The 17,801-nt window shown below is 37.7% G+C and overlaps 1 protein-coding gene across 1 annotated transcript in view; it reads left to right on the top strand.

The window, feature by feature from the left end:
- The window catches only part of FAP (fibroblast activation protein alpha), a 63,774-nt gene that overhangs the window by 21,814 nt on the left and 24,159 nt on the right, over positions 1 to 17,801 (top strand). The window contains exons 10-17 of the mRNA XM_084891924.1: positions 291 to 394; positions 846 to 981; positions 5,059 to 5,103; positions 9,833 to 9,937; positions 10,036 to 10,106; positions 13,057 to 13,110; positions 14,014 to 14,138; positions 17,703 to 17,750. Coding sequence (XP_084748050.1) covers positions 291 to 394; positions 846 to 981; positions 5,059 to 5,103; positions 9,833 to 9,937; positions 10,036 to 10,106; positions 13,057 to 13,110; positions 14,014 to 14,138; positions 17,703 to 17,750 — 688 coding nt within the window. The remainder of the gene's footprint in view (positions 1 to 290; positions 395 to 845; positions 982 to 5,058; positions 5,104 to 9,832; positions 9,938 to 10,035; positions 10,107 to 13,056; positions 13,111 to 14,013; positions 14,139 to 17,702; positions 17,751 to 17,801) is intronic.

Below are 17,801 nucleotides of genomic sequence, written 5' to 3'. Positions count from 1 at the left end.
AAAATATTGATTACAGAACTGTATTTTTGTATCCAAAATATTTTTTTCATTGAATCAAAGCTTCTTAACTAATCACTTAAAATATGTGTTTTTCACACTGATTGACACAGAATTACCCTGCAAGTAAAATTGAAGTAAAAATCCTGGTCATGTTATATTTTTTTCAACAGAAATATACCTAACATTTTTATCTTATAAAAACATGCCTAAATTCCTAATTTGTCTTTCAAATGTTAGTGATAATTAAAATTTTATGAGCTGTTCTACCTTTTTTTTTTTTTTTTTGTCAGGCTGGAGCTAAGAATCCTGTGGTGAGGATATTTATTGTCGATTCCACTTACCCTGAGCATGTAGGTCCCATAGAAGTCCCAGTTCCAGCAATGATAGCCTCAAGGTATATTCCTCTCAGATGCTTTCCACCTTTGAAATGGAATTTTAACACAAATTTCTTAATCAATGTTCATATTTATTTTCTAGAGAATTAATGATGAGTGTATATACTATAAGCAAAAATTGAGTTTACCTATGCATAATAGCTAATTTAATGCTTTTTCTCCTATATGTTGACTAGTAGCTTTGGCTTTATGTCTTAAATTCTTTTCTAAAATAAACTCAAGTATAAAATAATTTCATTAGATGGATGAACTCTTATAGATAGTCTTTAAAAGTCAGCAGGTATATTTAAACTTACTCAGCAGAAAGAGAACATTTTGCCTTCCTTATCTATGGAATAAGTATTTAACTTAATAATAATAAAGTAAATCCTTTAGAAAACATAAATTAAAAAATTACTTGAATGTGATATTTGTTTATGGTTGTGACGGTCTGTTTTGATTTATTTGCAGTGATTATTATTTCAGTTGGCTCACGTGGGTTACTGATGAACGAATATGCTTGCAGTGGCTAAAAAGAGTTCAGAATGTTTCAGTCTTATCTATATGTGATTTCAATGAAGGCTGGCAGACATGGGATTGTCCAAAGGTAGGTTATTAAAACAGAGGTATCTTTCTGAAGAATGTTCAAGAGTGGGGACTTATTTATAGCCAACATTCTATATAATGGAAAGCTAATACGCAAATTGTCCCCTCAACTAGGAGTTTGACTGGGAGTTCGATCAGGGGGTGGGGCCAGTGAGGGGGAGGGGCTGTGGGAGGTTAACCAGTGGGATGTTGATCAGGGGCAGGGCTGGCCAGCCCATGGTCCCTCCCTGCAGCTGGCTCCACCGCATGGTCCCTCCCCCGAGCTGAGCCAACCTCCTCTGTCCCCTCCCCCCAGCTAGTCCAGCTTGATCTGCCATTATCCGGGTGGGCGGCCGGATCCCACCCCTGCATGAATTTGTGCACCAGGCCTCTAATTTATATTATAAAGCCAAAATGACCGCATCCAACTCTGGATTGCTTTGCAAAACAAATAGCAAAACAACAACAAAAAAACAACACTCCCTATTTTCAGGGTCATTAGTTTTATTAAATAAATAATATGCCACTTCTTTCTTTGAATAATTTTAGCCTTTGTTTAGAATAAGTAAAACAACTAAATAATAATATGTTATTTGGAAAATGACATTGGAAAAAATCAAGTGCCTGGTTCTGAATTAGGATGGAAATTCATACTTTTGATATTACAAAACTGACAGTCCACAAAAAACAAAACAATGGAGATGAAAAGATAAGCTGTGTTTATTAGGAAAATATTTGCATTCTGTTCAAAAGAACTGAAATAACATGCTCATGGTGGTACATGCTATTCAATGTCAAAATAGAAGAATAAAAATTATTTTAAAAAATGAAAAGAAAAAAGCCAAATATTTCCAGTTTAAAATCAAAAGTAGATAGCTGAAAACATGAGGTAAAATAGTAGATCAAATTATCCTGCAATCCTATATTAGGAGAGTGCTTTATACTATGCTAATTTTAGGGAGAAAAAAAAATGTGAAAACCAGGCACAGATTTATTGTTGAGTTTTAATTGTTTCTATTGTTCAAATCCAAACATAATCTGTTGAATTAATGAGTCAGAAAACTACTTCACCAATCTAAAAGCTTTATAATAAACTTGTTCATAAGTACTCACATTAGAGACTAAGAAATACAAAAATGTTTTCTTTAAATAGGAAATTTGATGGGTACATTTCATGAGACTTCTAATTATAAAACGATGTTTCATTAAGCCAAATATAGGATAAACCTATTTTGTAAAGTGAGAAGCAAATCACAGAGCAATCAAAGTAAATCACTGAATTCTATCTAAAAATTAGGACATTATGTTCTGCAAGAAAAAAGTCATGTGAATCTGTCTGGAAATGCATTAAGACTATAATGGTCAAGTTACTCAGGCTAAAAAAATATATTTTTTTTAAATCACTACTGAGTCTGCAATCAGCTTGACTAATTTTGATGAGATATGTTAGAAGTTTATTTTTATCTTATTTATATTTTGATATGCAAAGCAGGAAGATGTTGGCCATAATATAGTGTCATACACACACGCACAAAAGAGAGAATACATTTGATTGTGCTAGTTAATTAGAAACCATTGGTCTGATTAGTCAGCTTTGACATTTTCATTGAATCTGGGTGTTAAAAATTATTGTTTTAATGTGTTAGTTTAAAACTATAAAATTGGTCATTTAGATACCATTTTAGTTATTAAAACAAAGCATTTAAAACTATTATTGCCTTGGAATATGAAATTCTAATTTATTAAAACCTGAGACTATTTTAATCCAAACTGACAGAACATATAGATGCTTGTTGACTAAGATGTGGAGTTACCTGGAATATAAACTTTAGTTAATGGCCCAAAACAGAGATTACATTTAGAATATCAGGTTTGAATAACCTTGGGATTTCAAAACAACCTTTTTTTCAAAATAATCTGATAATTGCATGGAGGAACACATTTTTAAATTTAAGAACAACAGAGTATTAAATTTTCCAGCAACCAGATTCATGATTGATGTGTGTGTGTGTGTGTGTGTGTGTGTGTGTGTGTTTAAAACAAATAAATTTAAGATTAATTGACCTGGCAACATTTTATTCATTTGAAAATCATACCAAAAAAAAAAGAAGCAAAGGATACTGTTAATAATTACTTGTAATAGAATTATATTAATAAGATTTATTAAGAAATGTATAACTAGGGGGAGGAACATCTTTCATATTATTCTTTCTTCTCTGAAAATGGGATCAAAATTAATTTTATCTTTATGGCTAAAAGTAATGAATCAAAATGTTTCATTATTTTTTCAAGTCATATCCTCTCAGAGGCACTACAGGAGAAAATCCAAACTGTTTTTTAAATTTATTATTCCCTAACTTTTTATGACAGTACTTTTCTCATGATCTCTTTCCTACTTCACTGATTCTTCTTTTCCTTTCCAGCTCTTCTTCTGACTTCTCTAGAAACCTTAATATTCTCCAAGTTAATATAGTTGCAAGGTAGGCTGTTATAACAACAGCAATAATAACAACAAAATACCTCCAATAATTCATTGGATTAACAAAGTATAAATTTTGTACATTTATATACCCATCTAATAGTGAACCCAAGTAACTGGGGACTAGTGAGGGGATGGAGGATGGGGTGCTCTGCTTCACACAGTCAGTAAGCAACTCAGGTTAATGATATTTCTGCTGTCTTCATCCAGTGACTACCTACGCTAGTCCAAGGTTATTTAAATCTGATCATCAACATCCATCTGGGGTCTGAAAAAAAGAATAGAGGATTGTGTGTATGAGAGGATTTTTATAGATTAGGCCTAGAAGTAGCATGAATCACTTTTGCTTTCACACAATTGGTTAGAATTTATCACATGACCACATCCAACTGGAAGGGGGACTGGTAAATATAGTCTTGCTATCATCCTAGTAAAAAAAAAAAAGAACTTGTTTCATGCACCAAAAGATTGCTGGTTTGATTTCCAGTCAGGGCACATACTCATATTGTGGGTTCAGTCCCCATTGGAGGCATGCATGAGAGAAAATCAATCTCTCCCTCTCTCTCTCTCTCTCTCTCTCTCTCTCTCTCTCTCTCTCTCTCTCTCTCACACACACACACACACACACACACACACACACACAAACACACACACACAAACAAACACACACACACACAAATAACTAAAACATATCCTCAGGTGATAATAAAAAAAATAATAAAAAAGAAATGGTTGTTAATTGGTTGTTAATTCTTTCTGATGATTTGAACTTTTAAATATCTCTGGCAACATCTTCTCTGCTCCATCCTTACTGTTTCTATCTAGACTTGGGTCTTTACCATTCTACTCCAAACAATACAGTAGCCATCCAACCAATCTGTCTGCCTCCTTCTATCTTACCCACTTCTAATCTATTTTCCATATCATGTTCACAATTGTGTTTTCCAAATTGTGATTGTGAAATCCTTCGAAGGATTTACCAACAAGAGAAATTTAAACTTCTTAGGGTGGCATAAAAGTTTCTCAGAGATCTTGCTGATACCTCTGGATGCTCCCTCATCTTCTCTTTCCCTTAGTCACCCTTCACTCAGCACACTGAATCCCCTGTAGTTTACTAAGCTGGCCTAGTCTCTACACTGTTCATTCTACCTAGAATACTCTTTCTCTAATTATTGGCCTAGAAAAGCCTATTCATTTTCTTAGGCTTACTAAATATTTGTTCCATAAATGATTGATTGTACCAGGCTAAAATATATACCAAAATAAGATTTGGTGCAAACATTAAGATCCCTATATGTCTTTTTACCTATATGACACCAAGTACTTGGGTTTTGCTAGGCCTTTGTTGATGATGTGGTAACTCTGTATGACAGAAAGTTCAACCAGAATTATTAAAGGTTTGTGATAAAATCCAGCCTTTATCCATGTGTGTACAATAGTGCTGTTGTATAAGATTTTGAATATAGTCATCTTAAACTCAAGTGTGAAGTTAGTGGACTATTGATAGTACACTCTGATGAGGCAGCTTAACTGGTTCAAATGTCCAGATAATATTTAGGAAAAGCAGTCTTCCTAACACTAACACTAAGCTTTATATGATCTTTTTTTTTTTCCTTTTAGACCCAGGAGCATATAGAAGAAAGCAGAACTGGATGGGCTGGTGGAGTATGATTTTTCTATCTTTTCTTTATATTTTAATGACACTTGACAGATTCTCAGCTATGAAAGGACCATTTGAAATGTATTCAAACTGGCAGTATTTTTTTTTTATAGAAAAAAAAAAACATCAAGGTAAAAAAATACAAAGGTAGTGATCCCTTCAGCAATTTTGTGCTAGACAATTATAATGTACATTTAGAATTTTCTGAGAACAAGTCATTTATTTTCTTCACGTTCCAACCTTAAATTTTTCAACAAACTAATATGGATAATTAATATTACTTCTTAAACAATACAATAAAGATAATTTTTTTAAAAGTAATATAGTCCCTAATTTGCCTAAAATTATCTTATTAATCATTAGTCATTTAAATTCAGGAAAAATAAACATATCCTTTGTAATTTAGATACAATCTACCTCTCCTTAAATTTTATTATAAACTGAAATTGCTTAAAAACTGTATATCACTGCTTTAAATACTCTAGTGCCCCGGCCAGCATGGCTCAGTATGAACCAGGAAGTCATGGTTCGATTTTCAGTCAGGGCACATGCCCAAGTTGCAGGCTCTATCCCTCGTGTGGGGCATACAGGAGGCAGCTGACATGATTCTATCTCATCATCAATGTTTCTATATCTCTCTCTTCCTCTCTCAAATGAATAAAAATATATTTTTTAAAAAGATACCCTCAATGGAGGGACATAAGTGTCCTTTGAGGGAAGATGAGGTTCTTATATTAAATCCAAAGTCATGCCAAAAGGAATCTAGTGAATAAATAAAGTATTTGCAGCACATGATTTTGTGCCAGATCATTTTAATACATGTAGCTTTAGAATTCTATTGGGAAACATTATTTTTCTTATTTACAAATTTCAATCTCTTAAAATTTATCCAATAGTCAGTAAACTTTATAAAAACCAGAAGTGGAATTGTCAGAAATTCTTTGCAATGATAGCTTTCACAAGTATGTCCACACTCTCCCAAGGGAACTGCTTTGAAGAGGTCATTCTTTAGATTTTATAAGTTCAGACCTGCACAGCTTTATATAGTCATAGCTCCTTTGCCTTAGTATGCTGTTTAGCTTCCTTGAACCAATACAATAATTAAACCAGTGACTTAAAAAGTTTCTCAGAAATATGCCTTTCTGACATTCGTTCAGGTAATATTTATGAGGTTTGTGGACACAGTGTGCTGGCTGGTTCTTCTGTTAGAACTTACCAAAGTGCTTCAAACTGAAAAAGACCCTCAGAGATTACCTAAGAATTAGAAAAATGAGATTAAATGACTTGCTAAAAGTAACTGACTTGTTTAGTTACAGGCACAAAACTAGCAAACAGTTTAAGAACATTATCATTTTTTTTCCCCTTCAGCATGAGATAGTCAGTGTCTTAACTTGGGGAAAATAGTCTAATTTTTTCTGTATTTAATCAGAAAGATAACAACAAATTCACTTTCAATAAATCTTTTTTTGCTCTATAGAAAACAGACAAAAAGGAGGATGTAATCAATGTAGCTGGTATTTAATCACTAAACTTTGGGGAACGAACTCTACAAAGCAGAATACTTAGACTGCAAAGCCACATTTAAATGATTTCAAAATAATTAAGCAATACACCACACCTCCTTTAGACTGTTGGCCAAATCCCTCATTTTGGAAAAATAAAAGTTCTACCTGATGCTTGGCAGTCTGTGCTTTGATTACACGTGGACTCAGTTCAGGCATTATTAGCCTTAGGTGCGTAGGTCATTTGCCAACCTTAGCAAGAACTTATCTGCTGGTAAATAATCTTACCTTCCAAGTAAAATATGTTGAATGGCTTTGCACATAGAGATGAGTAAGTTATCAGAAAATCTAAGCAAGGTAAAGGGATCTGTGAAGAGGCCTGGTGATGACTGTGATTTTCTAGGGTCCAGATGTGACTTGTTGCCAGAAGCACTTAAGTGAGCTTGCAAGTGGACCTAGCCCTGGCCAAGTGAATGAGGACATATTTCACACTCTCTTTACTGCACCTAAGTTACCTGTTTATCTAAAGTAGGTGTCTTGGATGTGTGCAGCAAAACGGGAGAAGATAACAGTCTTTGCTTAGCAAAAAATATTCTTCCTGTTTGCTTGACTCTAGTATCTTAAAACATAACACTCTACCCTGTTATTTTTTTTTTATGAAAATTAAATCTCAACTAACTGCAGGTGTGAGGAGAATATAGGGGTGTCGAACTCAATCAGAGAAGGGGCCAAAATCTAAAATCCAGCCTAAATCACGGGCCGAATGGTTTACTGAACAGTCATAAACTGACAATGTCATAAACTGACAGCGGAGTGCAGTGATGACAGCGCGGTGCGGGCCACATTGCAAGGCCTGGTGGGCTGGATTTGGCCCGCGGGCCTTGTGTTTGACACATGTGCACCTTAAAATATTTTGTGACCCCAGTTCCGTTTAAGCAGTAAAGATAACGTAAAGCCAGTTTTTTAATTTTACCCTGAGGAGTGAGAGGGAGGCATTGTAAAGTGGTTGCTACTAAGTATGTCATCATTTGCTAAAAAAGCATAATTTTTTCTTCTAGAGTAAAAAAATGATTGTTGTCAGACACACACTAATGAAATTCTGTCCATAAAACTGCAAATCAGAGTTTCCTATTCTTGGGACTCTTAACTCTCAATTTCACTTAGAGGCACTAGTTTTAATACACAAAATGCTACCAAGGCTGGTCTTATTAATGAAACTATATAGAGGCTTGGGCAAGGAAACCACATTTTCTCATTTTTCCGTTTTCATTTTGTTAAAGATTTATCATTTCTATGCCAAAGTGATAAGACCTCGGACACTGTTAGTTGCCTGGGCCTGCTGTAACAAACTTGGTGGCTTAAAGCAACATAAATTCATTCTCTCACTATTCTGGAGGTTAGAAGTCCAAAGTCAGGTGTCTGTGGAGCCAGGCTCCCTCTGAAAGTTCCAGGAAAGAATTCTTCCTTGCCTCTTCCAGCTTCTGATAGCTGCGGCAATCCTTGGATGTGCTGAACTTGTAGCTACATCACTCCAAGCCCTGTTTCTCCATATCTCTCTCTATCTCTTTGCATCCTCTTCTCTAGTCATCGGATTGAGGGTCTACCCTGATCCAGTCTCACATCTTGATTCGTACCTTGACTACATCTGTAAAGACTATTTGTAAATAGTGTCATTGTCTTAGTCAGTTTGGGCTGCTTCAATGAAGTGTCATAGACTGGGTGGTTTATTAACAACAGGAATTTATTTCTCACAATTCTAGAAACTGGAAATCTGAGATCAGGGTCCAGGATAGTCACATTCTGGTGAAAGTTCTCCTTCAGTTGCAACTTCCACCTTGCATCCTAATGTGGCAGAGAGCAGAACAAAGGAAGCAAGCAAACTCCCTGGTGATTCTTATATATGATTGCATCTGACCCTAATATCCTCCTAATACCATCTTTGTGGGGGATAGGTTTCAATATAGGAATCTAGGAGAAATATTCAGTCTCTAATAGTCCCCTTCTGAGGTTCTGGATGGAAATCAATTTTAGGGAAGACTATTCAGAACACTACAGATACCACATCAGATAAATTGCATTTGAAAAGTCACACAATCATACTCAATTTTATAAAAAAAAAAAAAAAAGTATCAAGTATCAGATCACCCACAGGACCATCACTAAAAAGGAAAACATCAACTTTCCGTATGTTCTTACTCAAAAGGGAGTCCCAGGCTGAGTGTCATCAGGATAGGTGTTTGCAGCTAAAAGATACTGTAGTCATTTGGCTGTTGCTGCTTGCTCAGCTCTACAGGAGTTGAGCATCATGTTCACTGTCATATGAAAGCACTGGGCTAGAGAGCTAGAGAGAGCTGATTGTGGATCAGCTGTGGGAATATCGACTCTGAGTGAGATAGAGTAGCACCTCCACCATGTAGGTCTTCCACCACTTTACTGCCATTTCAGAACCTGCTGACCAGAATTTTAAATACACCAGCAAATGTAAGATGAGTCTACACGTTTAATGGGAGTAATTACCAGCTAAAATTTTGTGTGAGGACCTTGGCAGGATTTTGGTTATCTGTACCATTCAGGATGTTGACTTGTAGCTGGCTCTGCTCCAGGGCACACCAGAACTGAGTGTCAGAGACTCCTTAGGTCATTAAGGGGTGCCCAGCAGGATCCCTGCAAAGAAGTCAGGGATGCTAATGAGGTCTACTCTGCTCCCCAAGTTAAGGACTAAATCCCCCACTTGCTTGTCCTGGGTAACATTTTTCTCTCTAGCTAGAAGTATCTCCCTAGCAGGACATGATATTTAATATTTAATATTTCAAATGTCTTCATTGAACCACTGGCATTAGGTACTTGGCATCATACATATCAATGTGTCCAAATACCATATTTTGAAGACTGACTTGGTTAAATACCAACATTCATGTGTGATTCTTTCAACTCTCTTTCCTTTCCAGTCCATCACATAATCTCAGAACATACAAATTAAACACTCAATCAAATTAAACTTTTAAACCCAGGGGTTTGTAGTAGCAATTAAACAGTAGTTGGAATGTACCAGTGCCTGTTAAAACCACTAGAAAAGCCGTCCACCTAAAATAATGGAATTCCAGATGTGAGTAACGGAAGGTGGGGGAGGAGGGGTGGGGAAAGGAGTGTTCTAGTTCTTATATACATTGCTTTTAAAAAATCAATAGTTTTAGTTTGGTTTGTCTTTTGAACATAACCTTTTCTTTTTCAGTTCTTTGTTTCAACACCAGTTTTCAGCTATGATTCCACTTCATACTACAAAATATTTAGCGACAAGGATGGCTACAAACACATTCACTACATCAAAGACACCGTGGTACGCTTCTTCCAATATTTATCTCCTCAAAGATCATTCACTTGAGGTTGCTCAAATAACGCTCAGCTTCACACCACATAATGTTTGTCTTTTTATAGGAAAACGCAGTTCAAATTACAAGTGGCAAGTGGGAGGCCATAAATATATTCAGAGTAACACGGGATTCACTGTAAGTATTGCATGAGGCATGTTGCCCCAGTCAGGGTTTAATTAGCCAATGGGCATCCTGCACCACTTCTTTCTATTAAGAGCATTTTAGTTATTTACTCTGTAGTTTAGTTCAGACAGCTGTGCTTTACTGAAGACTGCACTTTCTTTAACAACCAGGAAAGAATATATGGCAGGTGGTTATTTCTTTTCTGATATGTGATAGGTACTATATAAAAGTGTAAATTTAAAAAGTCATAATCGGTTCTAAAGACAAGTTTTACTCTTCAGCACCTGAAGCAATGAGCAAACTTGAAAAATCCACTGATGGCAACCCGTACACAGAAAATATTTTTGTAGTGATTCACTGCTATATAAATTTGTTATTATCTGTAGCACCTGTAGTTGATTGAACAATTACTGTGTACCACATGCTGTAAAGTAGAAACCATTATCCTGTTTTACAGATAAGAAAAGCAATACTCAGAAAATTAACTTGGCCAAGGCCACATAGTTAGTGGCAGAGCTAGGATTCAAACTTAGAACACATTCAACCTAACATTCTTATTGGTAACCTCAACATGGGGACTTCTTTCCTTTCCAGTCCATCCTGCATACTGTCTAAATAAACCACCTTAAAAAGTCATTTGTGCTCAAACTTCTCTAATCCTTTTCCTCACTCCTTATAAGGTTCAAATCCAGGGTACTCTGCTATAATCTGCCTACCATTAGCTGGGATTCTAAGAGCAAAGAGGGGGATCATTAGTTCAGGCTCACTGGCTAAAACCTGCCAGAAACTATTGCCAATCCATGAAATTCTTTGAACAGTCAGCAAAGGAGTTTAGACATTATATGGAGCAGCCATTAAAATCACCAGTGTTAGAGGCGTGGCAAGATAAAAACGGGATTTCAGATATAATATTTTCAAAAGGTAGGGGAAAACTGAAGGCAGGAAGCCCCGGGTATGGTCATAATCTAGGCCTGAGGTGACAGAGACATGAACTAGCATAGTGGCAGTGAAATACAGACTCTGGGGGGGAAATGATGCTTTTTTTTTTTTTTGCTTTTTTTTTTCATCCTTGACATTTGGCATAGTGCCTGACACAGAGCCAGAGTTCAATGAATATTTGTTAAACGAATGAGAGCAGAGATAGATAGATAGACAGGAAAGACAGATGGAGGCTGAACAGGAGTGGTGAATTAGTGGCTGTGAGGGAGAAGGGAACAACAAGAGGGATGCGGGTGCTTTTGCAAGTGTCAGAGATGAAGACAGTTGTGAAACCTTTGACATCAGAAAACTGCAGGGGGCTGTTTGGAAAGGATACTAAGTAGTTTATTCACAAATAATTTGAGATGATGTGGGAACGGCAAGTGCAAGTGATGACTGGAGTCATGTGAAGTCAGTAAAGACATGTAGAAGGATACATTTAACACTGTGAGTGAGCTGTATTATGTTGCCTTTTCTTTTTATTTGGGAACTAGAGGCCCGATGCACAAAATTCATGCACTTGTGGGGGTGAGGGGGTGGGGGGAGTCCCGGCCTGCCCCCTCTAGCAGTCAGGGAGCCCTTGGGGATGCCTGCCTTCCAGCTTAGTTCCACTCCCCTAAGCTGGCAGTCAAACATCCTTAGCAGTGCCACAGAGACAGGAGAGGCTCCTGCCACCCCTTATGAACTCATCAGCTATAAGCCCAGCTTCTGGCTAAGCAGCACATCCCCTGTGAGAGATGACCATTAGGGGGCAGCTTCTGCATTGAGCAGGATCTGGCCAAACTGGCTCTCCAATACCCCCAAGGGGTCTCTGATTGCTAGAGGATGCAAGACAGGCCAAGGGACTCACCAATGCACAATCAGGGCTGGGGAGGAACACGGAATGTTGGCGAGCCAGGGAGGGACATGGGAGGACGCCAGGGCTTGTCTGGCCCATCTCGCTCAGTTGGGATCAGCTGAACCCCAGCAGCAAGCTAACCTACTGCCCCCTGGTGGTCAGTGCATGTCATAGCGAACAGTTGAGCAGCCTTATCATATCATTAGCATATTACTCTTTGATGGGTTGAATGAGTGACTGGATAACTGGACACTTAGCATATTAGGCTTTTATTATATAGGATAGCAAGACTTTTATGATAGGACAGGAAAGTACCTGGGCTGCCAAATAGTCCTCATAATTAAAAAGTGATAGCCAAGCCTTGGTTATTCCAAACTTTTCACACCCTCTTATGGTCTTCCAAAAATCCAACAAACAAAAGACAAGACAGTTACTTTGTAATAATCAGATAAACTTACTCACACGATTTTCTATGAGTGAAAATCATGCTCAAAATTGGCTTTACCACCTCATGGCTGTATTAAGACAGGTTAGAACTGGACCAGATACTTAAGTAGCAAGTATGTTTTCTTGTGACATGTTTTGCATCTGGGTAAATTAATATGCTCCTTTGTGTGGAATCTCAGTGTGGATGAGTTTCCTGGTTTATAGCAAACCTATGTATTGTCAGGGCATCTGTAAAGTAAATTAAAATGTGTTTAGAATAGTACACAAAATTAAATAATATAGCATAGATAAACCAGTAAGCTGTTAATCATGGGGGAAAAAATGAGTGATATTAGTCAAATATCTTAGTTTATTTTTTGTGGCTCATAGGTAGTGAAATGGAATATAATATACCTATAATAAAAGGGTACTCTGCATAATTTAATCCTCTATAATTTGAAAGTCAGAGTAAGCACACAAAATTAAGTTATAAACAGTAGAGATTTATGAATATAAGTGTCAATCAGTAAACAGTTTCATGGACTGGCTATTAATACTTTAGTTAGTATTAGTTTACAAGTTAACAATTAATTTATTATTTATTAATAGAGTGGTTCAGATGACTATTGGACTGCATGTTTAATATTTCAGAATTAGTACTAACAATCCTATTACCATTTAGTTATGGTAGTTATTGAATAACTCCTGAATATCTTTCAGGTTTTATTCTAGCAATGAATTTGAAGGTGTCCCTGGAAGAAGAAATATCTACAGGTAATTTACGCCAATTCACTTTAGTATACTTCTATATTGATGCTTAAGTAAAATATGTCATGATCCTCAGAATATATAGAATATTTTTTAAAAGCCTGAAACGAAGCAGGAATGGCTTGTGAATTAAGGTTGGCTTGTGTAAAAATGTGCAGAACGAAAATTCCCGGGAAGAGCTTCCCTGAGCCCAAATGCCCTGCCTCACGGAATGGAAGGCACAGGAGGAACGTAAATTGTGGTTTCTTATTTCCAATGTGCTTGTTAGTAATTTCTCCTTCCAGTTATATGGTAAGAACAGATTCCCCTTGTATGTTTTGCTTGTGGAAATACAAAAAGAGAGGTGGGAAGAGGAGGAGCTATGCATTCCCAACCCACTGTATGAAGTGTGAGAGATGAATGGCTATGAGAAGTGATCACCTCATGTGCATTCGAGGTGTTAGATACTTCCCCCACCCAAGGAAATCACAGAGGGCTTCTTCTTCAAGGCTTGGCCTATTCAGGCAAAAATGGAAAATCAGGCTATATCAAAAATGCTAAGAATTCCCTTCACTTTATTTTTTTCATGTTTTTATTGAATTTTAGGGAGAGAGGAAGGGAAAGGAATAGAGAGAGACCTCGATGAGAGAGAAACATCGATCGGCTGCCTCCTGTATGCCCCCTATCAGGGACTGAGCCAGAAACCTGGGCTTGCGTAATGACCAGGAATTGAAATAATAACCTCCTGGTTCCTAGGTCAATGCTCAACCATTGAGCCACACTGTCCGGGCTCCCCTTCACTTTAAATGACATTGACACCAGAAAATGGAGTGGGTTTGATGTCAATATGTAAGTCAGTCATTTTATAGGGAGTAGTACATTTTGATAAATATGATCTTAAATTTTAAATTTATTTTCATTTTTCTCTAGAATTAGCATTGGAAGCAATCCTCCAAGCAAGAAGTGTATTACCTGCCATCTAAGGCAAGAAAGGTGCCAATATTACACAGCGAGTTTCAGTGACTACTCCAAGTACTATGCACTCGTCTGCTATGGTAGGTAATGGACTTAACACAAGCTTTACCACTTCACTGCCACTGTCATCCTCATCACCACATCTGATCAATCCTTAGCCACAGATGAGTAAGCAGGATTTGAATGGTATCGTACAAGGAAGTGTTCTCTGATAAAATGGTTGCTGGACTTCACCCATTTGATTGGAGAAATGTCAAACTCATTCAGCCCAGGAAAAGAACAGTGGCCTAGAAACCAAAGCTCTTCACTTGGAGGCCAGTAATTCTTTAAAATGTAGTTTCAAATGGGATGGAAAATAAACTTTTGTCACCAAGTATTTTTTTTTTAAATTTGGGAAACAAAATAAGTATTAATTCAAATATTTTTTTAGAATCATAGGTAATAAATTAAACATTTCCAGTTTGCTTAGGCCATGTGTACATTTGGTGAATAATTTCTATCCAAATAATTTTATACATAAAATATTATTTAGATCTTGATCATTGGGTAACAATAAAATAGGTTAGGTTAGGGGATGAGTAGGTGGATGACTATGTTGGGATTTTAGGGGGTTTAGAAAACAGACTTGGGAAATATTTATTTGTCATTCTCTGACCTATCCCCAGTTAATCCCTGAGTTTCCCCAGTGGGGGACAGAAAACAGGAGAAGTTATTACAAAATGCCCATTATTCCCCTGTTTCTGGTTTCAACTCCCCATGTGAGGGCGGGTGGCTAAAGCAACAAATGGAATCTTTGATTGAATCCCTGCCTAGTTGCAAAGGACCCTAAAGTTCCCTTTACTTCCCAGAAGGAAGGCACCCTGTGACATGCCACTTCTATCACCCCAACCTCCTGGCCCCAGAGCCTGCAACCCAGCTCATTTGACCACAGGGAAATGAATGAGTATTTAAGCCCAAATGCTCCTTCAATAAGTCAGTTGTATCAAATGTTTGACCAATGGCATCTTCGAAAATTCAAGAGATCGTTGTTCTTGATATTTGTGTGACTATGGCATTTAAGGTATACATTATATGTAACCCTTTTTCCATTCAAGCTATGTATTTGTACAACATATTGAAAGCTTACATGCTAGGCATGTGGTATCGAACTAATTGTACTGAGTTGTCTGTCTGTCCTTTTCTCCTGAAGACAGACCCTGCTTTCTTTAAATCTTTATAATCATAAGGCCAAGAAGAATGGCTAATGGGTAACAGACATTGAATACTTGCTGAATTGAACATAAGTGCTAGAAAGATCAAAGTATTGCTGCCTTTTGCAATCTACCAAAAGACTCATTCTATTCTGATGTATTTCCATTTATATCTATATGCATTCTGCCTTTATCCAACACCTTTAACCCTTTTTTGAAAGCACTTCATCACTTTGACTGCTTAACCCAGAATGCCCAGTGAAGGGATAAGAAAGCAAAAACTAAGCTCTAGTCAAAAGTTGGTGGAAGAGTCCTTTCTGGAACTTGAATTGCCTGACTTTTCCACACTCACTCTTGCTTGGCAGTATGGTAATTTCCCATTTAGCAAAAAATATACTGTGTGGGAAGCATCACATCGTCTGGTGTTTTTGAAGCTCCAGTAAAATGAGTCACCGCACCATCATAAGAAAAACCTTGAAATCTTTCCCTTTAGGATTAAGAGTAAAGCCTCATTATGTAACATCAAATGCCCCAAGAGCGATGGTGAGTAAATCCCAGATAATAGGATTAAAATGGGGGGAAATCACGTTTATGTTGCTGATGGAACAGAAGCAGTGCAAAGGAAGAATTGTAGACAATTGGTGCTTAAGCCATACCCATCACACCCTTGGGCCATTTTTGTCAAGGGCAGCCAGTCATTAGTTTGTCTTGTAGTTTGAGCAAAAAAAGATATGCCAGTTGTCACTTCTGGAACTGCATACCCATGAAAATTCCATAGGGTGGATACTGATTGACTAAAGTCAAGAAATCCAGATTTATGTCTCATTTCCTTACATCCTGACCAAAAATATAATGTGTGCTTGTTCCTTTTAATAACTTGGAAGAAAAGCAGAACAAAAATCTCTGAAAAGAAATTCTATAAAATTCTGAAACTCCGTACAATACAGAACTCCTGATTTTTGAGGGATCTTGATACATAATATCCTTGCTCCTTACTCCCAAGTTAGACTTGAGGTTTCAGGAAGGAAATCAAAATATTAGCTTTATTACAAGTAAAGGTTAGTTGGGAAAGGGTGCAGGTTCCTAATATCGTACCCCAGAATTAATTACATAAATGTGAGCACAACTGGATGGCCACTGGCTTCTCCCATGGCGCCTGGCACTGTCACACACAGGGCACTGAGGAGCAGATCAAAAGCATGTTTCTGCAGGTGAAAATGCCTGGAACAGGGCAGAACAAGGAGTTACTTATGCTCCGGTCTTCTCAGACCTCCCCAAATAGGTCAATCCCCTCTGCTTGTTTGGGACCAAGGTGCTGCTCTAATAACAAACACTCCTTCTACATCAAAGGAAGCAAGCTTCCGGAGGACAGAAGTACCTTCACCCCTAGCTCCATGCTTACTGCTTTTAACCCACAGATTGCTTGAGCAAATTTACCTTTTTAAAGGATATGTCCAGGTACTGTTTTATTCTATATCTCAATTCTGTGTAGTGTGTAACGGTTTGTACATCTTGTTAAAATATCTACAATAGTTTCTACACAGAGAGCCTGCATTCCATGTTGGGATAGACACTGACGTGCCACCCAGACCTCCCAACTTCAGGACCAAATCCCTCCTTTCTCCAGCTGCTGAGAGTTCTGATGGCTGACACCTCACAGCCCAGACCCCTCTCTACCTCCTGGGGATTGCTCTCAACCCAGGCTGTATCCAATGACTGCTCCACCATGCAGTGTACACTCCAGCCCCATTGACCCTATTTGAGGCAACTCTTCATGCCATCAGCTCCTGAGCTCTCAGGCAGTTGGCTCAGGTCTCCATTGTGACTGCACTAAAGCCCACCCTCCCTTGTAGCCCAACTTTCCCCTCCTCTCCCACAGGTGTGTATTCTAAGACCTCCCCCCAGGCAAACTTCTGCCCCACAAAACTCCTTCTGGATTTGTTTCTTAAGGAATGTGACCTTCCACAGCTTATTGGAACAGACAGCTTATTCTATAATATATTAATTTATTTCTTTGTGCATCAATTACTATAAAAAAAAAGATGCTGGATTCTATGCATCACAATGAACTGAACCAAAAAGCCAGATTGAAAATATAATCTGGGTACTGGTGAAGGTCACTTCATAAAGACACAGCTAAAACTGGCCCAAACAGCATGACATCTTCCCAGAAGGCCACATACCACCGCTACTTCTGGGTCCATCTGTAAATAGATCCGAACTATTCAGTATCTCTCTTGGAAAAGTGCACTGGCAACTCCTCCCTCACATCTGTTCTTGGAGTGGGCTCTGATCTCATGCGTTGTTTAAATGTAACTTAAAAGGTGGTGTTTCCTTCTCTATGGGAGAAAAAATAGGTGCAGAATTAAAACATGTACTTGACATTAATCACAAATACTATTGGTAGTTCTCACGGCAAACGAAGTTATGTGTTTGTTCTCCTTTGGTGCACAGGCCCAGGCCTCCCCATCTCCACCCTCCATGATGGCCGCACTGATCAAGGTACGCTCTCCTGCATGCTGTTGTCCTGTTCTTAGACAGCCTGACACCACC

Source organism: Pipistrellus hanaki (assembly GCF_964339955.1).
Source record: "Pipistrellus hanaki genome assembly, chromosome: 8".
In the NCBI taxonomy this organism is placed as follows: Eukaryota; Metazoa; Chordata; class Mammalia; order Chiroptera; family Vespertilionidae; genus Pipistrellus; species Pipistrellus hanaki.
Note: the sequence above shows the minus strand (reverse complement) of the source record. Positions and strands in the feature narration are given on the sequence as shown.